A 19,638-nucleotide genomic window follows, 5' to 3' on the forward strand; every position below is an offset into this window, starting at 1 on the left:
ATTAATATTACATTTGATTCAGTCCCTCCCCCCCCCCCCCAGTTCCTTCTCAGGAATCCTAATCATTGCCCTGGCCCTTTCTTTTTTCAGCAAATGAAAAAACATTTTGCAATGTTACTTTTGCAAGAATAATATATTCAATAAGGCTAAATAGCAGTCCTAGAGCAGTTTTCTATAGAGTGAAATCAACAGAGCTCACAATCTTTTTAAGGCTCTGACTGATTTTCCTCTAGCCTAAACCATCCCTGCAGTTCATTGAAAAAATCTAGAAAAAAGCATAACTCCACTATTCTGGAAAACATATTAAAAGCTGATTTGATCAGGTAGTTTTAATTATGTCGCAACAATTTCTGTATGCTGAAATTTCAGGGAAAAGTCATTCTGTAGCCATGTGAATTGGCCTAGCACCAGCAGACCATATAAGCCAATTTGCTTGGAGGCAGAGGCTTTCCATGTGTGGGATTTTTGGCCCTAGTTCCACAGCAGCTAGTCTCTTTAACATCTCTGAAAATATTACCAGAAGAGATTTTAACTCCATGGTGGTGGTAATGCACATTCTTTGCATGCAAAATATTTTATGCCATGGAATTATTTGAAAACTTCAACTAAAACAGGATTAGGCTATCTAGTGGTCTCCAGATTTCAGGTGATAACTCCCATTACTCCCAGCCAGGAATTATGGGAATTGTTGTACAAAAGATTTTGAGGTTGCTCACAGGAGTGATTAAAAGGGTAAGATCTTTTATCTAAAGGGGAAAAAACATTATAGAGCAATGGTGCTTTATAATATGAGTATAGTTTCTTCTGTTTTTATGCAAGTAGACAATTCAGCATGCCTCTTTTTAAATTGCTTTATATAACTATGTTTTCTTACCCATCATTTATATCTGATTAGAGATGTCAGAACAATTTGGGAAGGGATTGTGACACATTTCCAGAAAGGTATTGTCCTAAAACAGCCAAATTGGAAAGGAAAGTTCTGTGGCTTTAACAGCTGTGAGGAAGATGGTATTTTGTTAGATGCAGCTTGTAATGCATAGACATCAAAAGCTGCTTCTGCCAACATTTTTTGTAAAAGCAATTAAAAATGAAGAAGCCATGTCCTTCTTGTGCAATGCCCATCCAGTGTTTCAGAAAATACTCTGTTTATAAATAGTGTAGATTGGTGAATGAATAGGACCTGATGTTTTTTGGTGTTGTATAATCAGTAGAAGTCAGGCATATATTTCCCATGGCTTGGGGGTCCACATTTTAGGATGTTATGTGAGATCTTTGAATCACTAAACAAGCAGAAACAGGGGCTGGAACTTGTGGGAGAGAAATTTCAACAGAGAACAGATTGGATTGATTTAGACTTTATTTAGCAATAGTAAATGAAGCAATAAGAAGCCAGGGAAGCATTGAGGAATAATTGGGAAGAGCTATGTTCAAAAAGTTAGACAAAAGACTGCATCTTATATTAAACACATATATTTGTGGGGGGGGGGGGTTGTAGGGAGATGTAAGAGGCCTTCTAACAAAATTGAATGAGATCTGATGGCCACATAACTAAGGAATGTCAATTTCAAACTGAGTTTAGGACTTTCTGATGTGCAAGAAAGCATAGCTATGGTGAAATCCAGGCCCTTGGAACTTCTGTGAACTTCCCGTTGGATGAGCAGGATGTGATAAATAAAGTAAATATGTTTTTACAGATCTGGTGGCCACTGATTGTTGTGGCATGGATTGTTTTAGATATGCATTCATATATTCTTTGATCTTCTTATAAAGTGGAATCTGTTTCTAGATTTTATTGAATTCTAACTCAGATAAGCCTGACCATAAGCCACTGGACAAGGATTATGGGAATTGTAATACAACATGCCCTGGAAAAGGAATTTCCCACTTCTGAATACAGTTGCATTTACCCAGAGAGATGAACAAAGAGCTCTTACATTGCCGATTCTTAAGGAACTGCAATTCTTAAGCAAAGAAAAGTTGGCAGGCCTCAGATATCCTCAACAGGGTGCTATAGGGACAAAAGGAGAGACCCCTATGAGTGTGATTTTTGTTTTAACATCCTATGAAGGAAGGAAGGAAATGTTTGAGGGAACACAGCTTTCTCTTTTTAGAGGCTGATTTCCCTGCCTCAAGACAGGGAATAGAAGTAGTAGTATTTGGATCATTTGCTTTTGGCAGGTCAAAGAAGGAAGCATGTGTTTTGGGTTCTAATGCCTTCTTTGGTCATCTTCCTTTTATCTGTGGAATATGCAAACCAGGAAATAAACAAAGAAATATGATAGCCTTGAAAGGATCGCTTCCATGGTGTGATGTAAATAATAGCATCTACCTTGTGGTAACTCTCCAATCGCATTGTCAGTTAATCTGAAACCCAAGATGATGAACTAACATGGGAATAAACTGCAGGGTAATACATGCACGTATCTCAATATTCTTGTCTTTGGTATGAGTAGCTAATTCGTGGTTAAATTATGATTTAAAGAAAGTATTTCTGGTTTGAATTGACATTTTAGGAGATACTTCTGTGATTGGAAACCCAAAGAGTAATCTTTCAAGATGGTGATGGGTTGTTGTTGTTTTTTGCTTTCATTGAGAGAAGAATGAATGAATTAAATGTACTAGTACGTTGTTTCACACTTAGAGACGGATGGATCTACTTTAATAATGTTTCTTAAATTATTATCTCTTCTGAAGTAATTTGAAACATCTCAAATCAAATAATATTCCCTCTCATTTTCATCCACTTATTTTAGCACAGCTTTCCCCACTATTAAAACAGATCGTGCTGTACTTGTTGGTTGCATGGTGTTAAATAAGGGAACTTTATAGAAGAAATGGAAGGAAAGATACAGCAATCTGAATTTAGCAGAAAAGATATTGGTGGACTATTTAAAGCAAAGGGCTCAAAGCTCTTTACTTCCATTGCAGAATTTAGCAATTTAATTTTCATCTACGTTCATTTAAATAAAGTCCAACAGATGTTATACACTATTATTGATGATTGAAATTGTTACCAGTCTCAACTGGCACCTGAGTTTATTAATATTGTACTTTTTAATTTAAGGTTACAGATGTGGCCTCTTACAGTCAATTTCTCTGAATCAAGTAACTAACTTTCTCTTCCTGTGATGTCATCTTTCTTTCTACTTAATGGTTTAAATCCTGGACAAGGAATCATTTTTTTCCTCATGTTCCACAGCCACTACTCCTCCTGTACAAAACAGCTCCATCCTAAGGAGCATTTATACATAAAATCCCTGTATTTATTTCAGCCCTCATCCTGCTGAGCTAACTTAATTGTGAACATCTTCTGCCTGTTAGGACAAATGTTCTCTTAACCTCCTGGGAGCATTTACTCTCCAGGTTTGTTAGATGTAGATCTGTATTCTCTGTCTTATGTAGCAATGTTGCAATGGTTTTTGCAACTATCCAAGAATGGGTGCATTGCTCTGTTATACTGATGTCTGAGCCTTATCACCTCAGAAAGTACCAAGGGACTCTAAGATATAGAAAATCCACAACTGTGGAAAAATGATTTTAATTGCAAAACAGCCCCTAGGCCTAGGGTGTGTACACACTAAACTTTTCTCTGAATGTTATTATTTATTTATTATGCTTTTGTTCCTCTGTAACATATTTTTCTACAGCAGCTTACCACACTCTAAAAGCTATTATGAAAACAAATAAAATGACAAAAATATACAACATAAAAACAAAATGTATGGACATCAGATAAAGACTGCTTAAGAAAGTGTCTCAGTATAACATTTCAAATATGAATCATATGTATGAAAAAGAATTAAAATATATTTGCCTAGGGCCAGAAGGATAATAGACACCAGGCCTGACTTACTTGGGAGCCATCCATAGCCTGGAACAATTAGTGGGCATCTGCTAATTGCAGATCAGCATGGCACTGGAGCAGGGCTTTTAAGCATGATCTTACTATAATGAGTTGGAATATATGGAAAGAGATTCCTTCACACACTGTCACAAATAAATGTAAATGTTTGTGTGAATAGACACCAGCACCTTGAATTGGTACCAGAAGCAAATTACACCATTCCTTTCACCTAAATACCTTTTCACTAGCTGTTTCTGAACAATGGCTTGAGAAGAATGTATTTTGATTGAAGAAAAACAGTACAATAATGCAGACTGCCTCTTCCTGTTCTGATCAAAAATATGAGCCTCCTGTTTGACCCTGTAGCTCCTGGGTTTTAATATACAGCAGCCTTCTCTGAGATGGTATTTCCATATATGTGGGAATTGCATCGAATTCTGGAATTGTAGACTAACTCATTTAGAGGAGAATAGGTTGGGGGAGGTTTTGCTTTTTCATGCTGTTTTACTCAAGAAGCATATGTGGCAATTTGTCATTATCTCTTGGCATTTACAGATATGCATCTGACCACTTTCTTCATCATATTTATTTTAGTTGTTTCATGCAATCAGCACTATGCAAATACCCAGATGATTATGTATGGAGGTTGGGTATTATCCATGTTTTATTCCTTGCTTCTCATTTCCAGGTAAGAGTAAAGAGGCTGAAATTAAACGAATTAACAAGGAGTTGGCCAATATTCGATCCAAATTTAAGGGTGAGTTCTTGTACTGTATTTTTTCCTCCTTCTCCCCTTCTTTCTTTTGATATTTTGCAGTATAATCTATCTTTTTCTCACCACAAATCCCTGCTCTAGTTCTATCAGTGACTCAGTCCAGTTTACTCACTGTCTCCTGTTTTTGTTCTCTCTCTCCCTTGACAACCAGGCTTTTCTCTAGCACTTTTCAAGCCGGTTTAAGCATTATCATCTAACTTGTATTATACATATCACTGATGCTTTGTAGAAAGCAACTGTGTGTAGCATTTCTGTGGGATTCAAGGTTCAGATGCTGAAAAGCTAACCTGTTCCAGCTGGAACAATGAAATAAAGTCGAAAATATCTGATTTTAGGTGGTATTGACTATAATAAACCACAATGATGTCAAAATGATGACACATTTTATAGCATCTTGTACATGGTATGATTATTTGTGTCCTACATCTGACAAAAGTAGTTTGTGGATTTTTTTGTAATGATATCATTATATAGTAATAGCACTTAGACTTATATACCACTTCATAATACTTTACAGCCCTCTCTAAGTGGTTTTCAGAGTTAGCATATTGCCCCCCAACAATATGGAGCCTCATTTTACCCACCTCGGAAGGACGGAAGGCTGAGTCAAACTTGAGCCTGGTGAGATTCGATCTGGCAAACTGCTGGCAGCCGGCAATCAGCAGAAATAACCTACAGTACTGCACTCTAACCACTGAGCCACCGTGGCTCATATATGTGCCATCATTTGTTTTTCCTGTGGATGCCTGTAATTCTAAGCCCTCAAATTGAACTAGGAGTTTCCTGTCTCTTCTCTGTCCAGGAGTTGCCTGTGTCAGTACCCTACACAGCACTGTAAAGTAAATTCCTATCTAATGAAACTCAAGGGTTATTTCTCCCAGAAGTTATTTCCATTTAGCCCATTAGATGCAACTCTGTCCCTCCTTGATCTCAATATTAATTTCCATATATCTGAGATTTTTGCAGCACAATTCATATTGTTATGGAAAGGAACAACTCCTCCTCCTCCTATATTTCCTTGTTCATCATTCCATGCTTCAGCTTTGATTAGCAAGATTTAACAAGTGTCAATTTGTTATCTCTAAGGTCAGGACATTAAATCAGGGAAGTAGCTTCTTGGAATGCACACTTCAGCTGCTCATGCCAAAGGTCTAGCTAAAGGCAGGAATAAGAGCTCCATAGGAGAAAGCAACAACAAGTTCAATTATTTTAGGCAAAATCTTCTTATCCAAAGTAGACAGCTATGCTCTTGAAAACTAGCCCAACATAAAGGAAGTGAATTGATTGGACATACATACACACACATGCTAATTCAGATTTCCAAATAACACAATGTCTTTATCCCTCTGTTTGAATCTACTTGACAGGTTTGGATCCAAACATCCGTATCCATAGATGTTCACAAAAAATAAAAATAAAAGAAATTTTAATTACTGGTTTATGTAATCTTCTCTGCAAATCTTCTGCTCCCAAAATGATTATAACTGTGTTACCGTTATTCTGTTAAAAAAGAGAAAATGTAATAACATATATGGAAAGGTTATACCTAATTTTAACAACATTATCTAGAACATATAAAGGCATTCCAAATGTATGTTGGAAATATGAAACACATGAAGGAACATTCTCTCATGGTTGGTGGGCATATAAATAGATAAAGTTTTGGATTCAAACACACATGTTGATACATAGAATTTTAAAGATTACTATTCAGTAGAAGACAGAACTTTGATTTTTAGGACCAATAAATGCATACTTTAAAAAAACTTCCTAAGAGTCTATTTCAATATGTAACATTTCTGCCAGATTATTATATGCATAAATATGGAAAGATTCAACATTTCCCACTTTGGAAGACTGGTTGCTAAAATTCACAAAACTTGTTGAAATAACTAAACTTTTAAATTAAAGATTGTTGTTATATTGACATACATCAATGATTGGAAATCTCTTATAAATTCTGTATAAAAAAGAAAATGATTTCGTGACTTAGGGTTTTGATGATTAAAAAGAACAAGCTGTAGGAAGAAGGGAATTATAATGAAATCTAGAGAAAGATGTTCAATTAAAATTGTATCAATAACTGCCAGGTATAAAATCAGAAACCACTTAATTATATTTTTTTCATGTTTCTCTTCTCTTTTTCTTTTTTCTATCTCTTTTTGGTTTTCTTTCTTTTTCCACATTTACTATAGTTTTTTTCTTTGAATCTATTTCTTATTATATATACAAATTCTTTTCATAAACATTAAAAAAGAGAAGTGATACTGAATGAAAGGGTGCAAAGAAATAAAGAGAAACAAAAGAGAAAGAAAAAAAGTTAGAAAGAAGTGTCTTCTGATCTTGTTAACAGCAATTACTTCGGGTGTGCACAACATGTGTAAAAGATCCAAATGGGTTATTTTTATTATATGTTTGTCCTTAGACAAAATCTTGCCAAACTAAAGCATAGTTAAATGCCAAGAAGAAATTAGGGGATCCTACATAGCATTGATGCAAGGCTAATAATTCCCTTTACTCCCCCATCTCCTAATTCAGCATCAGATTCTACCACAGTCACAAGTACATTTATATTTTATCCTCTCCTTTTCTAAGGCTATGATATAATCTCCTTTACATAATCTACATCTTCTAAATCATCAAACTCATAAATTATAAGTTCATTTTTTTTCCAGCAAAAAACTTATGAGGGGTTTCCAATCATTAATAAATGTGGTTATTGCCCTTTCTCTTATCAGACAAGTTAACTTTTGTCATCTGTGTGAATTCTGTCATCTTCACCAGCCATTCCCCCATTGTGGGTATAATTCACTATGTGTCTTTAAATTCAATATTTTCTGGCTTTTTCAGGCAGGATAAATTGACCCTTAATATTGTCCACATTTTCAACACTTTCATACATTCTTTCAGACAATTTTTATGGAGTGTAAAACCAATGTTACATCATAAAAATACCTTTTAAATCATAACAATGTAAATCTCAATACTTTCAGCCACATATTTTCCTATTGTTTCATCAGTATATTATATCCAAAGTTCTTAACCCATTTAGCATCTAAATCATTTCCAAGAAAGAACATCTGGCTATCATTTTTCTTGGTTGCCTTTGATCCCTAATGCTTCCACTTTGGTTATGAATGCCAACCTTTCCTATATGCACTGATAAAAATATTTATGACAACTGTCAAAATTGCAGGAAAAAAGATACTATTAGGTAGTCATAACAATGCACAAGAATGATTTCTTGCCCCAAAGTTCAAATTATAGTCCATTCATTTTTTTCTACTGTAAATCTTGTAAATCGTTAGAGTTTGAGAATGTGAAAAATCCAGTTGCAGTCCAAAATTGATCTGTAGATTGGAGCAGAAGTGTGTTTTATAATACTTTCAAATAGTATTATTTTCTCATTGATGTGTATTCTTATGAATGCATTCACTGATGTCCATAGATAGAAGCAAAACATATCTTTTTTCATCAGAATGTAAATGAATGGACAAAAAGAGAACTCTGTGTTCTTCTCTGCTTCATTGATCAGAGTAATCGAGAATTGATGGGAAGTGTTAATCAAGGCCATTACTGTTCCCCAATGTGACTTTTGTGGTAAACGGAATTTCTGAATCCATTGGCAGCTTCATTTATGCCATTGAGGTATCTGATGAACTAGACTCTAGAGCAGTGGTTCTCAACCTTCCCAATGCCGTAACCCTTTAATACAGTTCCTCATTTTGTGGTGACCCCCAACCATAAAATTGGTGTCTCGGTTCCTAAGACCATCGAAAATACGTGTTTTCCGATGGTCTTAGGCGACCCCTGTGAAAGGGTTGTTCGACTCCGAAAGGGGTCCCGACTCACAGGTTGAGAACCACTGCTCTAGAGCTTTCCCTACCTTGGTACTCCAATCTAAAGATGGAGTATCAGAATAAAATATTATGCCAGTTTGAAGTCCCCTTCAAACTGGGTCTCTGGAGGAGTAATTGAGAAAAGTAATCTATCAGGAAATTTGGCCACATAAAAAGGAAAACAGGAAGATATTACCTGTGACCTTGACTCCTGCTGACAAAAGTGGCTTTCTGAGGGCTTGTAATAGAAGGTCAAAGTGCTGTTGTAGCTGTCCTTTTCCCCTCCAAGTTGCCTTGCAGATGCCTCTCTCCTTCCAGCAGGGCAAGTGATCTTCCTGCCCCACTCCCCACCTGTCACTCTCCCCTCTCAGGAGATAAAGCCTTAGATGGTTACAGCAAGAAGAAATATGTCTGCAAGCTGCTTTTCATCTTCCTGTTGGGCCATGACATCGACTTTGGGCATATGGAGGCAGTCAACTTGCTCAGCTCCAACAAATACACAGAAAAACAAATTGTAAGTAATCCCAATGGTAGTGGGATTTTAAAAAAAAAATCCTAGATTTTACTAGCTCGTTATTTTGATTTTCCTTGTGAAAAGTAAATTACACTAGTGATATATTTCAGTGGAGAGAAAAGGCTTTTAACACATTGTATTTGGAAGATTCTGGTTCTGATTTTGAATTATATATTATATTTAGATTATCCTGTTCACCCTCCAACATTGTTATGCTCAGATTTATATAATCCACACAACGAACCTTTCAGGTTGTAGGAGAAAGGATAATTGGCACAAGATCAGCCTGGATTCTACTAAATCTAGTCTGACCTTCTAATGATGCACATGCTGGCTCCAGGAATGTAGTCAAATGGCTGAGTTCATGCAGCATGCTATGCTTTAAATGGAAGTAAACAAAACATAGTTGCTGCATATACATTTGTCTAAATAATATTATGGCTTAGTTCACTTGTACTATGGCAATGCCTTCCTCCTGCAAGTTACTGAATGAAAAAAACCAAATTAAAGCACTAAGATGCACAACTCCTTCTAGTCTCACTTTTATAATCTTATGGATTGTTGCCAGAGGTGGTATTCAGCCTGTTCTGACAGGTTCTGGCGAACTGGTAGCTGAAATATTGAGTAGTTCGGAGAACCTCTAACTGTCCCCGCCCCAATCTATTTGTTGCCTCCTGAGTCCCAGCTGATCGGAGCCCTAGCTGATCAACTGGGTCTTCTTTTGTTGCCCTGCACAGGGGAACAGAGTTGGAAAGCAGGTTAGTGGAGTGGGGAGGGAATAGAGACTTTACAGTATCCTTCCCCCAGGAGTGGGGTGGAAATGGGGATTTTACAGTATCCTTCCCCCAGGAGTGGGGAGGAAATGGGGATTTTGCAATATTGTTCGCCTGCCATACCTACCAAGCCACGCCCACTGAACTGGTAGTAAAATATTTTGAATCCCACCACTGATCATTGCTATCCAGAATCAGTGTTCCCATCTTGATTGTTATTTTATCTTCAGTGGAGATTTGAGCATTCCATTCTTCCCCTTTTTCAAATAATATCACAAGATGCATTTTTTCTTTTTGAATTAGGAGCCATTCTGATAAGATGATAAGTATTGTTATTCCCTAATAAAGCAGTAGCTGAGCTTGTTGAAATTTGAAAAAAGGAAAAAAAATATTCCCCGTGCTTTGGAGGGAAATAGTGGGGCAGTTAATGAAAGTGCCAAAGGAAAGGTTTCTGCAAACTTACGGTTCCAGAGGAGAAATCAAAATTAATTGACTACACACTCTTATCACTTTTGTGCATCTGGCCAACTTTACAACAGCCTTTGTCTGCTGAAGAACAAAGTGATCCTTTGCATGCCATTTGCCTCACTGAAGCAGGATTGGAGGAAATGCAATTATTCCTAACTACAGTTCCCAGCATTCCTGACCACAGCTATGCTGGCTAGGCCTGCTGAGATTTGTAGTGCCTCAAGACTTGGAGGACCATTGATTTTCTTGGAGGACCATTGATTGATCCCTTTAATAAAGGTATGCCTCTGGTTGCCCTGCAATGCTTAATTTATCCTTTGTTCTTTCTGTGCCTTTTGGTCTACTCCTCTAGGGCTACCTATTCATTTCAGTGCTGGTAAACTCCAATAGTGAGCTGATCCGTCTCATCAACAATGCTATCAAGAATGACTTGGCAAGTCGCAATCCCACCTTCATGTGCCTAGCTCTACACTGCATTGCCAATGTTGGCAGCCGTGAGATGGCAGAGGCCTTTGCTTCCGAGATCCCCCGAATCCTGGTGGCTGGGTAAGATAGAGTCAATATAGAAAGGACTAACTATATGGAGTAAGTTGGATAGTTTTCATTATTACATTTAGATATATCAGAAGATAATTTATAACATAAGAGATTATGTTATTCACCAGCATGGCATTATTTACATCATTCGGATCCCACCCTAGACCCTCCAGTTTCATTGAAGCTAAAATCCCCAGAATTTCCATCCAAAAAGAATGGTGAAAATTCCAAGAATTGTAGCCTTGGATATATCCAAAATATCTGGGTTTGGGCAGATTTTAGCAATGTTCTGTAATATCTGGAAGTAGTACAATACCAAGGTCTCTCAATGGAAACTTTTGGGAATTGTGGTTCAGCACAATTTTGGGTCTCAATTGCTCATACTTCAAATTGGGGAAGACTACAAGAGGTTCTCCAATACCTCAAGCATCAAGTATTTTCTCTATTACCAGCTGTCTGATCCTTTTATCGGGTAATATCAAAGATTGAACCTAAAACTTCCCAATAGCAAGACATGATCATTCCTCTAATAAAATCCTTGTCCTCATCCTTTTTTGTCCTTGTCCTCAGTGATACTATGGACAGTGTGAAGCAGAGTGCTGCTCTCTGCCTCTTGCGCCTCTACAAAACTTCACCTGATTTGGTGCCCATGGGAGAATGGACATCACGTGTGGTGCATCTTTTGAATGACCAGCACATGGTATGTTGTCCCTTTCAAGTTCCATTCTTTGGATATGAAATCATTTGTCACCTTCGCAATAATTTGCACATGGTACGTCCTCCCGGTTTATTATCATATAGCAGAGTCCCCTCAACATTCCATTCTTACTCCCTTAAATGCAGGAACCAAGCTATTAAAAGAGGTGTATTCATACCATATATGTGAAACTAAGTGTGACCAATGAAGTTTAATTAATATTCATCTTGTTCCTAGTTTTGTGAATTATTGTATTCCAAATATCAAATTTATTTAATTAATTTACAATATGGCATACCATATATTATGATTACAAAAATTATTTAATAAAATAAAATAAAATTAGTAAGAACAGAAGTTATGAGAATATTGACCTTCTTCCAACTTAGTACCTTTCAAATTTTTTGGCCATCTGGTCTCATCATTTCTGTCCTACCTGGTAGTCCTCACATAATGGTCACAATTGATCCTGGCAATTCCCTCATGTAGCAATAGGTCACTAAGTGAAAATAATGTGGCTCTGCTAGAATTACTTCTCTTGCTTCACAGTAATTAAGCAACTCGCCTGTGATCGTTAAGCAAGATATTACATGAGCACAATCTGTGATTTTACTGTCAGTTTCTTCATTGATTGCTTGTTACAGTTCTTACAGAAGTGGTCTCAGTTTTTCATCTTTCTCCCTATGCCTCCTCACAATACAGGGTGTGGTCACAGCTGCTGTCAGCCTCATTGCTTGCCTCTGCAAAAAAAATCCTGATGACTTCAAGACATGTGTCTCTCTGGCAGTATCCAGGCTCAGCAGGGTAAGTGAAGAAAGGAGAGCCAAGAATCCATTTCTTTGCTTAGCATGATTGCACTGCCATGTTTTGTTTCAGCATTTTTTAAACATTTGTAGTAGACCCAGAGGTACTTTTCCAAAAGACAACTGGACTTTCTTGTTGCACGCGCATGCACGAGCGAACCAGTAGTAAAATAAATTGAAACCCACAACTGGTCTGGGTGTTTTATACTTGGGTGGAAAAGCATTTTCCTTAGTGTATTCTTAGTTTAAAATGTTCATGTATGTTATATTGGTTGAAAATCCTTCTGAGCTTTTCAGATATTCCTGCAACATATGGAATAAACAACAACTTTGGTCTGTTTGATGTTCTCTTTTGCCTGTTATACAGGAGCTCCTACTGGATCTTTTAGTAGCTTTGTTTCCTTGATATATTTTTAATATTTTTCTTTTCCCTTTTTGATGGTAGGCAAACCTTCAGCGTGATGGTATAGGGTTCTACTTACTCCCCATTGGTACTCCAGTGGGTGGTGAGAATCAAAATGTAAACATTGATCTGTGTGTGTGCATTTTCTGTAAACTTCAGTGTTAAGGCTTCAGTCTTCCTTAATATGTACTGTACTGTCCCGGAAGACCAGACTGTTTTCCTTAACATCTTTCCAAGTAAATGTAATGTTCCCGTCAGGGGTGGGTTTAAATTTTTTTTACTACTGGTTTGGTGGGTGTGGCTAAATGGGGGCATGTGACTGAGTGGGCGTGGCCAACTTTACATCACTCCCACACACTCAGTCACATGAACCCCTCACCAAGCCATGCCCACCGAAACAGTGGCAAAAGGTTTTGATGGCAGGAGGGGCCTTCAGCCCCGCCGGAGCTAAGGGAACACCTGCATACTTCCCAGTAAGGAAAAAAAAAAGTTTTTATCCTCCCTGACCTTCAGGAATACTAAACAGGCTTCAGCAGGGCAGGAGGAAGGCAAAAATGCCCCAATTTTTGCAAAAAATGGACAGAAAACAGTCGGTTTCTTGCAAAAACAGAGGCATATTTGTTTTCCCCCCTGCCCTGCTGAAGCCTGCAGAATGCTTCTGGGGGTGGGGAAGGCAAAAACGCATCCGTTTTTGTGAAAAATGGCCTAGTTTTTGCCTATTTTTTGCAAAAATGGGGGCATTTTTCCCTTCCCCCAGCCCTGCTGAAGCCTGCAGAGTGCTTCTGGAGGCTGTGGAAAGGCAAAAATGCATCTGTTTTTGTGAAAAACAGCCCATCTCTGGGACCTCTCTGGGACTGGCATGTGCACACCATTAAAAGGGGGGTGGGATTACATTTTTTTCAATGAAGATTGTTTTGCGTATGTGCAGAACAAAAAAATAACGATGGCGACACCCAGGATAGAACCGGTACGGTCACGTGTCTGGCCGAGTTACTATCTATTTGGCCGAACCAGTACCCATCTCTGGTTCCTGTCCATAAGTTTGATGTATTTGGTGAACGCTTCCCCTTTCTATGTTTTAATTTTAACCCAAGTATCATCCACATATCTTACACCAGTAAATGGGTAAAGGTGTTTAGGACTTTGGTTTCTACTTCTTTCATGTAGAAATTGGCCACAATATGGGACCCCATGATGTTCTGATTCAAGTGACTTGGAGGATAGAGATAAACTCCCAAGTGGCCTCAAAAATTCTTAGAGAGCTAACAACTGATCCTCGGAGTGCCAGTGACCAGATGACTGCACAAAAATATAAATCCTTCAATTCTCTACCATTTAAGTAGAACTGAAGAAGCTTTTTGGATGAGAAGCAAAACATTTTCAAGGGAAAAAGCAAGAAAGTCTAGTTGCCTTTCGGAAAATCACCTTTAGGAGAATCATGATTGATGACTGAGAATATCCAAAGACATTTGTGATAGAATTTGTGTTTGTTGGAAAACCATAATGGTCTTGGAATACATTGTGACTAATTAACAGAAACAATTATTTATTTGGTCATAGATCAGCAGGAGAATACAGAAATGACAGTTAACTAAAATAAGATACAAAAGAAAGGAAATGAATATTACATAAATATTCTAGAATGTCTAAAATATTAAGGGGGCTTAGAAGCAAATCTAATCTCAGGTGGAGATTTCTGAATAGTACTTAATTGTAGACAAATGGAGTCAGATTGATGTAATAATAGCATTTTAAAATAAATCAGAATGACCAGGATTTAAAAGTGGAAACAGCAACACCTGGCATGCTTCTGTGTGACTAATTAAGGAATCTGGGAATGAAGTTGCAACATCTTAATTCTCCAAAGAAAATACAGTGACTGTTCTTTTTCCCCATTGTGCATTCTATTATTTGTTGGGCATGGATTGTCTGATACAGAAGTTGACCTTAGATACCCCAAAAAGGGCAATGAGGATAGGTGATAGAGAGGACAGCATTGTAATCATGGATGTGATAAATGGCTTTGTCCTCCCCTCATTGGATGGTGGAGAGACAAAAAAAGGAGGTCTGATATGGAGTCTTAATCATTTCCTTCTACAGAGCTATGAGTTTGCCTGCTTTGGAACAAATATCCACTTGAGAGTATAGATTGAGAACATGGACAGTTGCCTATAGGATGTAGAGGAGGATTTTCTGGAGTTTCTCCCATAAACGTTTTCCTTTAATGGAAGCTTCTCTTCCTGGCTGATAGCTTCCTCCATTCCTTCTTGCTGTTTTATTAAGATTGTGCAAATTGTTCACATGGTTGCAGTATATGCAATATTTATTTGGACAAAATACAATATAATGATTGAGCAATAATGCATATTGATAGATTTAGTTTGGTGTTCTCCAACTTTTTCCTGACATATCTAAGCACACAATTCTTTGTTCTTTTGCTGAATGACATGGCTGACTTCTTTTCTGACCATAATACTAGCTTGGGATGTTGGGGCCTTAAATTGGGAGTAGAGGTATAGGGGCTATTTATTGCCCTATAGTTTGCCCCGAATGTTGTGATATCGCTAATTTTACTTAGAGTTGCAAACCATGAACTTTTGTGATAATGGCACAGTGATGATTGGGGAACATGATTGTTTTGATAGACCAGATGTTGAAATTCTGACCGGCTCTCTGGGCTGCCCTGCTTGTATCCTTTCCTTTCAGATTGTCTCTTCAGCCTCCACAGACCTCCAGGACTACACCTATTACTTTGTGCCAGCCCCTTGGCTCTCAGTCAAGCTTCTGCGGCTGCTACAGTGTTACCCTCCCCCAGGTAACAAACATGCTCAATAAAGTCATATAGTCAAGATAATACTGGAATATGCCATATTCCTCTACTGGAGAATAGTTGCCTGAACTTATTGCTGGTTTGCAGTTCCCTCCTTAGTAAAAGGCATATAAGCAACAGTTTATTATTAATCTTTTACCTCTTCATCACAATTTTTATTTGTAATTCAGGATAATTGACTATTTTGAATGCATTTTTGGCAAATAGATGGATATGAATTTAATAAAAGTTAGCTTCTCTTCATCACCTTTTCCCTAGGCCTAAGGAAGTCCCTTTTTCTTCCTCTATTAAAAAGCCTACACAAACATTATGCTCATGCCCTTCCTATTCTCCTCTCCCTCTGCATTTCTTGAAGGGACACCCTGATAATATCTGTAATTTTTGTAGCATTCCAAAAACACTGAGCTTTGGTTGCATTTCCTTATGGAGCCTTTCAGAACAACAGAGAATGGATGGTCCTAACCTTGTGAGAAACTGGAATGAAATATAGATCCTCAGGTGGTGGGGGAGACTGATGAATGACTTAATAGGGATTAGGATTCCTACTTGTTAAACTTGTTAAGTTCCTTCCAAAGTTGCTACTCTTTGACTCCATACTTTGTTTTCTCTGCAGAAGATGCAGCAGTGAAAGGACGACTGGTTGAATGCTTGGAGACTATCCTCAACAAGGCGCAGGAACCCCCCAAGTCCAAGAAAGTCCAGCACTCCAATGCCAAGAATGCTATCCTTTTTGAAGCCATCAGTCTCATCATCCACTATGACAGGCAAGCATCTAACTTTGTTTTGGGGTGGGTTTTTTTTGACTAAAAGTCTATTAGATTGGATGTGGGAATGCATTCTCTTTCGAGGGCATCTACATTGGCAATGATAATCTCTTTTGGAGGTGTGCTCTCAACCATGCAATTCCAGAGCTGCATTCACACCCTGTTCTCCATAATACTCTGCTTCTTCTCAAAAATGCTCATATTGTTGCACAGCTAACTTTTAAAAACCCTCCATTGATACTGTTGATACATTGATACTATTGGAAACTTTTTGAAAACTAAGTTGCAGTGGGATGGTGGAGTGAGGATATGTGTCTTTGCAACATTTGAGAAGAGGAGAATTAGCCAAAAGAATCATCCTAAATGCTCCTCAACTCAGAATATCATTTTTATAAAAACAATTTGATTTCAATTAATTATTAAAAGGAAGCAGGTTAAAAGATCTGATCAATTTGAGTTTTCCCAATTTGTGGAGAAGGAACAAGATCTGGCTTAGACTTCAGTAGGTTAAATAGAAATAATATAGTCTCTTTGGCCCACAGACCCAAAATTCTTCAGTATTGCTTTGATTGATCAAAATCTCGTGGTGGGTATGGGGGGAAATATTGTATGACTTTCAGGATTTTCTATTAAGTGTCAGCAGAACCAGAGAAACAAATAGAATCATGAAAGAAAGAGTGATTTTATAGAATGAGATGAATAGCTGGAACATTGGAAAAGTTGAGAGACTCATAGTCAGGCTGAGCTATGTATAGAGTACTCCCTGCTGCTCCTACTCTGGAATTAAACCTCACTTCTTGTTCTGCAGTGAACCCAACCTGCTGGTACGTGCATGCAATCAACTAGGCCAGTTCCTGCAGCATCGAGAGACCAACCTTAGATATCTAGCCTTGGAGAGCATGTGTACTCTAGCCAGTTCTGAATTCTCACATGAAGCTGTCAAGACCCACATTGAAACAGTCATCAATGCTCTAAAGGTCAGACTCTGAAATGGCATATGCAGAGAAAAGTGACGTTTATCGGGAGCGAGGGTGTAAGACTGATTGAGAGTGACTTCCCCAAATTTCTTAATTCTGTTTCCAGATAGTGAGGGAGAATGCAAGCTCAGTCACAAAGCCATTTTCCAAAGAAAGATCCTCAGTAACTTCTTTGCTACCAAATATAATTTCTGTTAAGAGTGAATTAAACAGTTAGAATATATGTCACAATCTTAGCCCTTCATCCCCAAGTGATGGGAGGCAAGATTAAAATTACAAGAAGGAACAAACTGAATCATGTGCTGCATGAGGCACCCCAACTTGAGGTGCTAAGATTGTACCACTGAAATTCAATGGCAGAATTTTGAGTCATTCAATTTTTAGCTTTTTTTCTCAGCAAATAATAGGTAAAAATACATCTGTTCTTTAATATTCCTCCAAGTCATCTCAATGCTACTTTCAAGAATGGGCTGAAAATTCTCATGTAATTCCTAGTGATTTTGTTGTATCAAAGGGAAATGACCTTTGTGGCCCTTAAAGTCAGAAATATATATGTACATCAGTGGTGGGTTTAGGATCCCGTTGCAACCGGTACGATGCAATGGACCAGGGTGTCTACCACATGCATGCAAGCAGCATGCACACGCATACTTACTGCCCACAACGCTCTGTGACGCTCCAGCTGCTCAGCGGAGCGTTCCACAGGTGCGCATGCGCGTAAGCCCCAATCGGCTCAAATACAGGTAAGGAGGGAGGGCAGGCAGATGGGCCTTTTGGAGCACCGTACCAGAACGATACCTGGTGCTCCCAGGAGGCACCAGTATGCCTGTACCAGGGCGTACCGGTCATATCCCACCACTGATGTACATGAAAAAATGCGGCCCAAAGCTTGCCCACCTCTGCTGTAGAGCATTGGGAAGAAACCTAGGGAAAAACTCAATTGAAGTCAGAAAGAAATAGCCAAGGTTATGTAGAATTTACAGTCATTTGTCAAATACAGCATTTAGATTTAGAAACTAAATTTTGTTCTTTTTATTTGATCTATTTGATTGTTTTGGGAAGCAGCTTTCTAACATTATTACTTTAATTACTTCAATATACATTGATGAAATGTCAAAAGCCTGGCAAAGATCCAAGAATAAATTTAATGTTTTTAGGCTTTAGTATCCTGCTTGGTTTTTGCATCTTTCTATAGTTTGAAAAGTAGTTAGACAAATCTTGAAAATATTGGCAATGGGTTCAATTTTTTTAAAAATGGACATGTTATGTGGAATTAAATCTTATATGCATTTGTCACTTGTTTATTACCTGTACATATTGCCGTTGTAATCTATAGGATTCCTAGAAGTTAACAATAGTTTATATATAATGAAAATTAAAATGTCCACAGTTGCTAAACTAAAAATATATATAAATTACTTCCCATTAACTGGAAATAGTGTTCTCTAGTTAATCTCCAAATGGCTTTGAAGAATTCAATTTTAACCAACTTTGGCAAGATTACCAAGTTGTTTTAACTTCTAAAGTAAGGCTGTCTCGTTGCTCATTGCTCATCCAGAGTCATTAGTGTAAGAAACTTTAAAAGGGGGGGAGCAGTCCCTTTTCCCCTCACAGGAGAACTACCAGTAGCTTTTTTGGGGAAGAATGTATCAGAAATGTTGACTCCAATAAGAGAAGCAGTTCTGCAAATACTTGGCTACCAAGACATGTAGAGCTTCATTGAATAAAAATGATCTTTTGATTTCACCTAGAAATGTAACTGGGAATCAGCTTGCATAAATAATAGAAGAAACAGAATCTTAACAGAAAAATTTAAGTCTATAGGAGTGCCCCTGACTGAGTCCAAATGCCACTTGAGTCTTTCTGACCAAAATTACTTCCTTACTGAAAATTTTGTTTCATATAAAGTATTTTGAGAATTCTTATTAGATTAATGATCAGAGTAATGGAGCACAAAATTGAGATAAAGGGAGAAAAGAAGAAAGGGAAAATCCAATTGAAAGGGCTCATGCATCTTTTAAATATGACATCCTTTTAATTCTTCCTTGTATATCTAATCTTTTGCATTGGTCTCTAATACATTTTGCAACTTGTATCTGCTTAAGCTAAATTGGGGGTGTAATTGACTCTTAATTAGTACTGAAGGTAAAAAAAAAATTGTCTGTGTTTAACTGCCCCTTTCACAGACGGAACGGGATGTGAGTGTACGCCAGCGAGCTGCCGACCTTCTCTATGCCATGTGTGACCGTACAAATGCCAAGCAAATAGTCTCAGAGATGCTTAGCTATCTGGAAACAGCAGATTACTCAATTCGTGAAGAGATTGTGAGTACGGGTTTCCAGCTCATTGGGAACTGGTAGAAGAACCTGGGTCTTTTCATCTTAGTAGATTGCAGAGAAACATAATGAATGCCT

General features: G+C 37.7%; 1 protein-coding gene across 10 annotated transcripts in view; it reads left to right on the plus strand.

Annotated features, from left to right (window-relative positions):
• AP2A1 (adaptor related protein complex 2 subunit alpha 1) overlaps positions 1-19,638 on the plus strand; it is a 43,095-nt gene that overhangs the window by 1,711 nt on the left and 21,746 nt on the right. For all 10 annotated transcript variants that reach the window (XR_015696446.1, XR_015696448.1, XR_015696450.1 and 7 more), the window contains exons 2-10: positions 4,533-4,601; positions 8,830-8,972; positions 10,566-10,759; positions 11,321-11,450; positions 12,150-12,251; positions 15,360-15,468; positions 16,097-16,247; positions 17,056-17,224; positions 19,411-19,548. Coding sequence is in view for 4 of the 10 variants with exons in the window: in XM_087713668.1 (XP_087569794.1) it covers positions 4,533-4,601; positions 8,830-8,972; positions 10,566-10,759; positions 11,321-11,450; positions 12,150-12,251; positions 15,360-15,468; positions 16,097-16,247; positions 17,056-17,224; positions 19,411-19,548 (1,205 nt within the window). In the remaining 6 variants the exon portion in view is untranslated. The remainder of the gene's footprint in view (positions 1-4,532; positions 4,602-8,829; positions 8,973-10,565; positions 10,760-11,320; positions 11,451-12,149; positions 12,252-15,359; positions 15,469-16,096; positions 16,248-17,055; positions 17,225-19,410; positions 19,549-19,638) is intronic.

Source organism: Thamnophis sirtalis, unplaced genomic scaffold (genome assembly GCF_051295495.1).
Source record: "Thamnophis sirtalis isolate CommonGarterSnake01/CBP01778 unplaced genomic scaffold, rThaSir2_p1.2 scaffold_4, whole genome shotgun sequence".
Taxonomy (NCBI): Eukaryota; Metazoa; Chordata; class Lepidosauria; order Squamata; family Natricidae; genus Thamnophis; species Thamnophis sirtalis.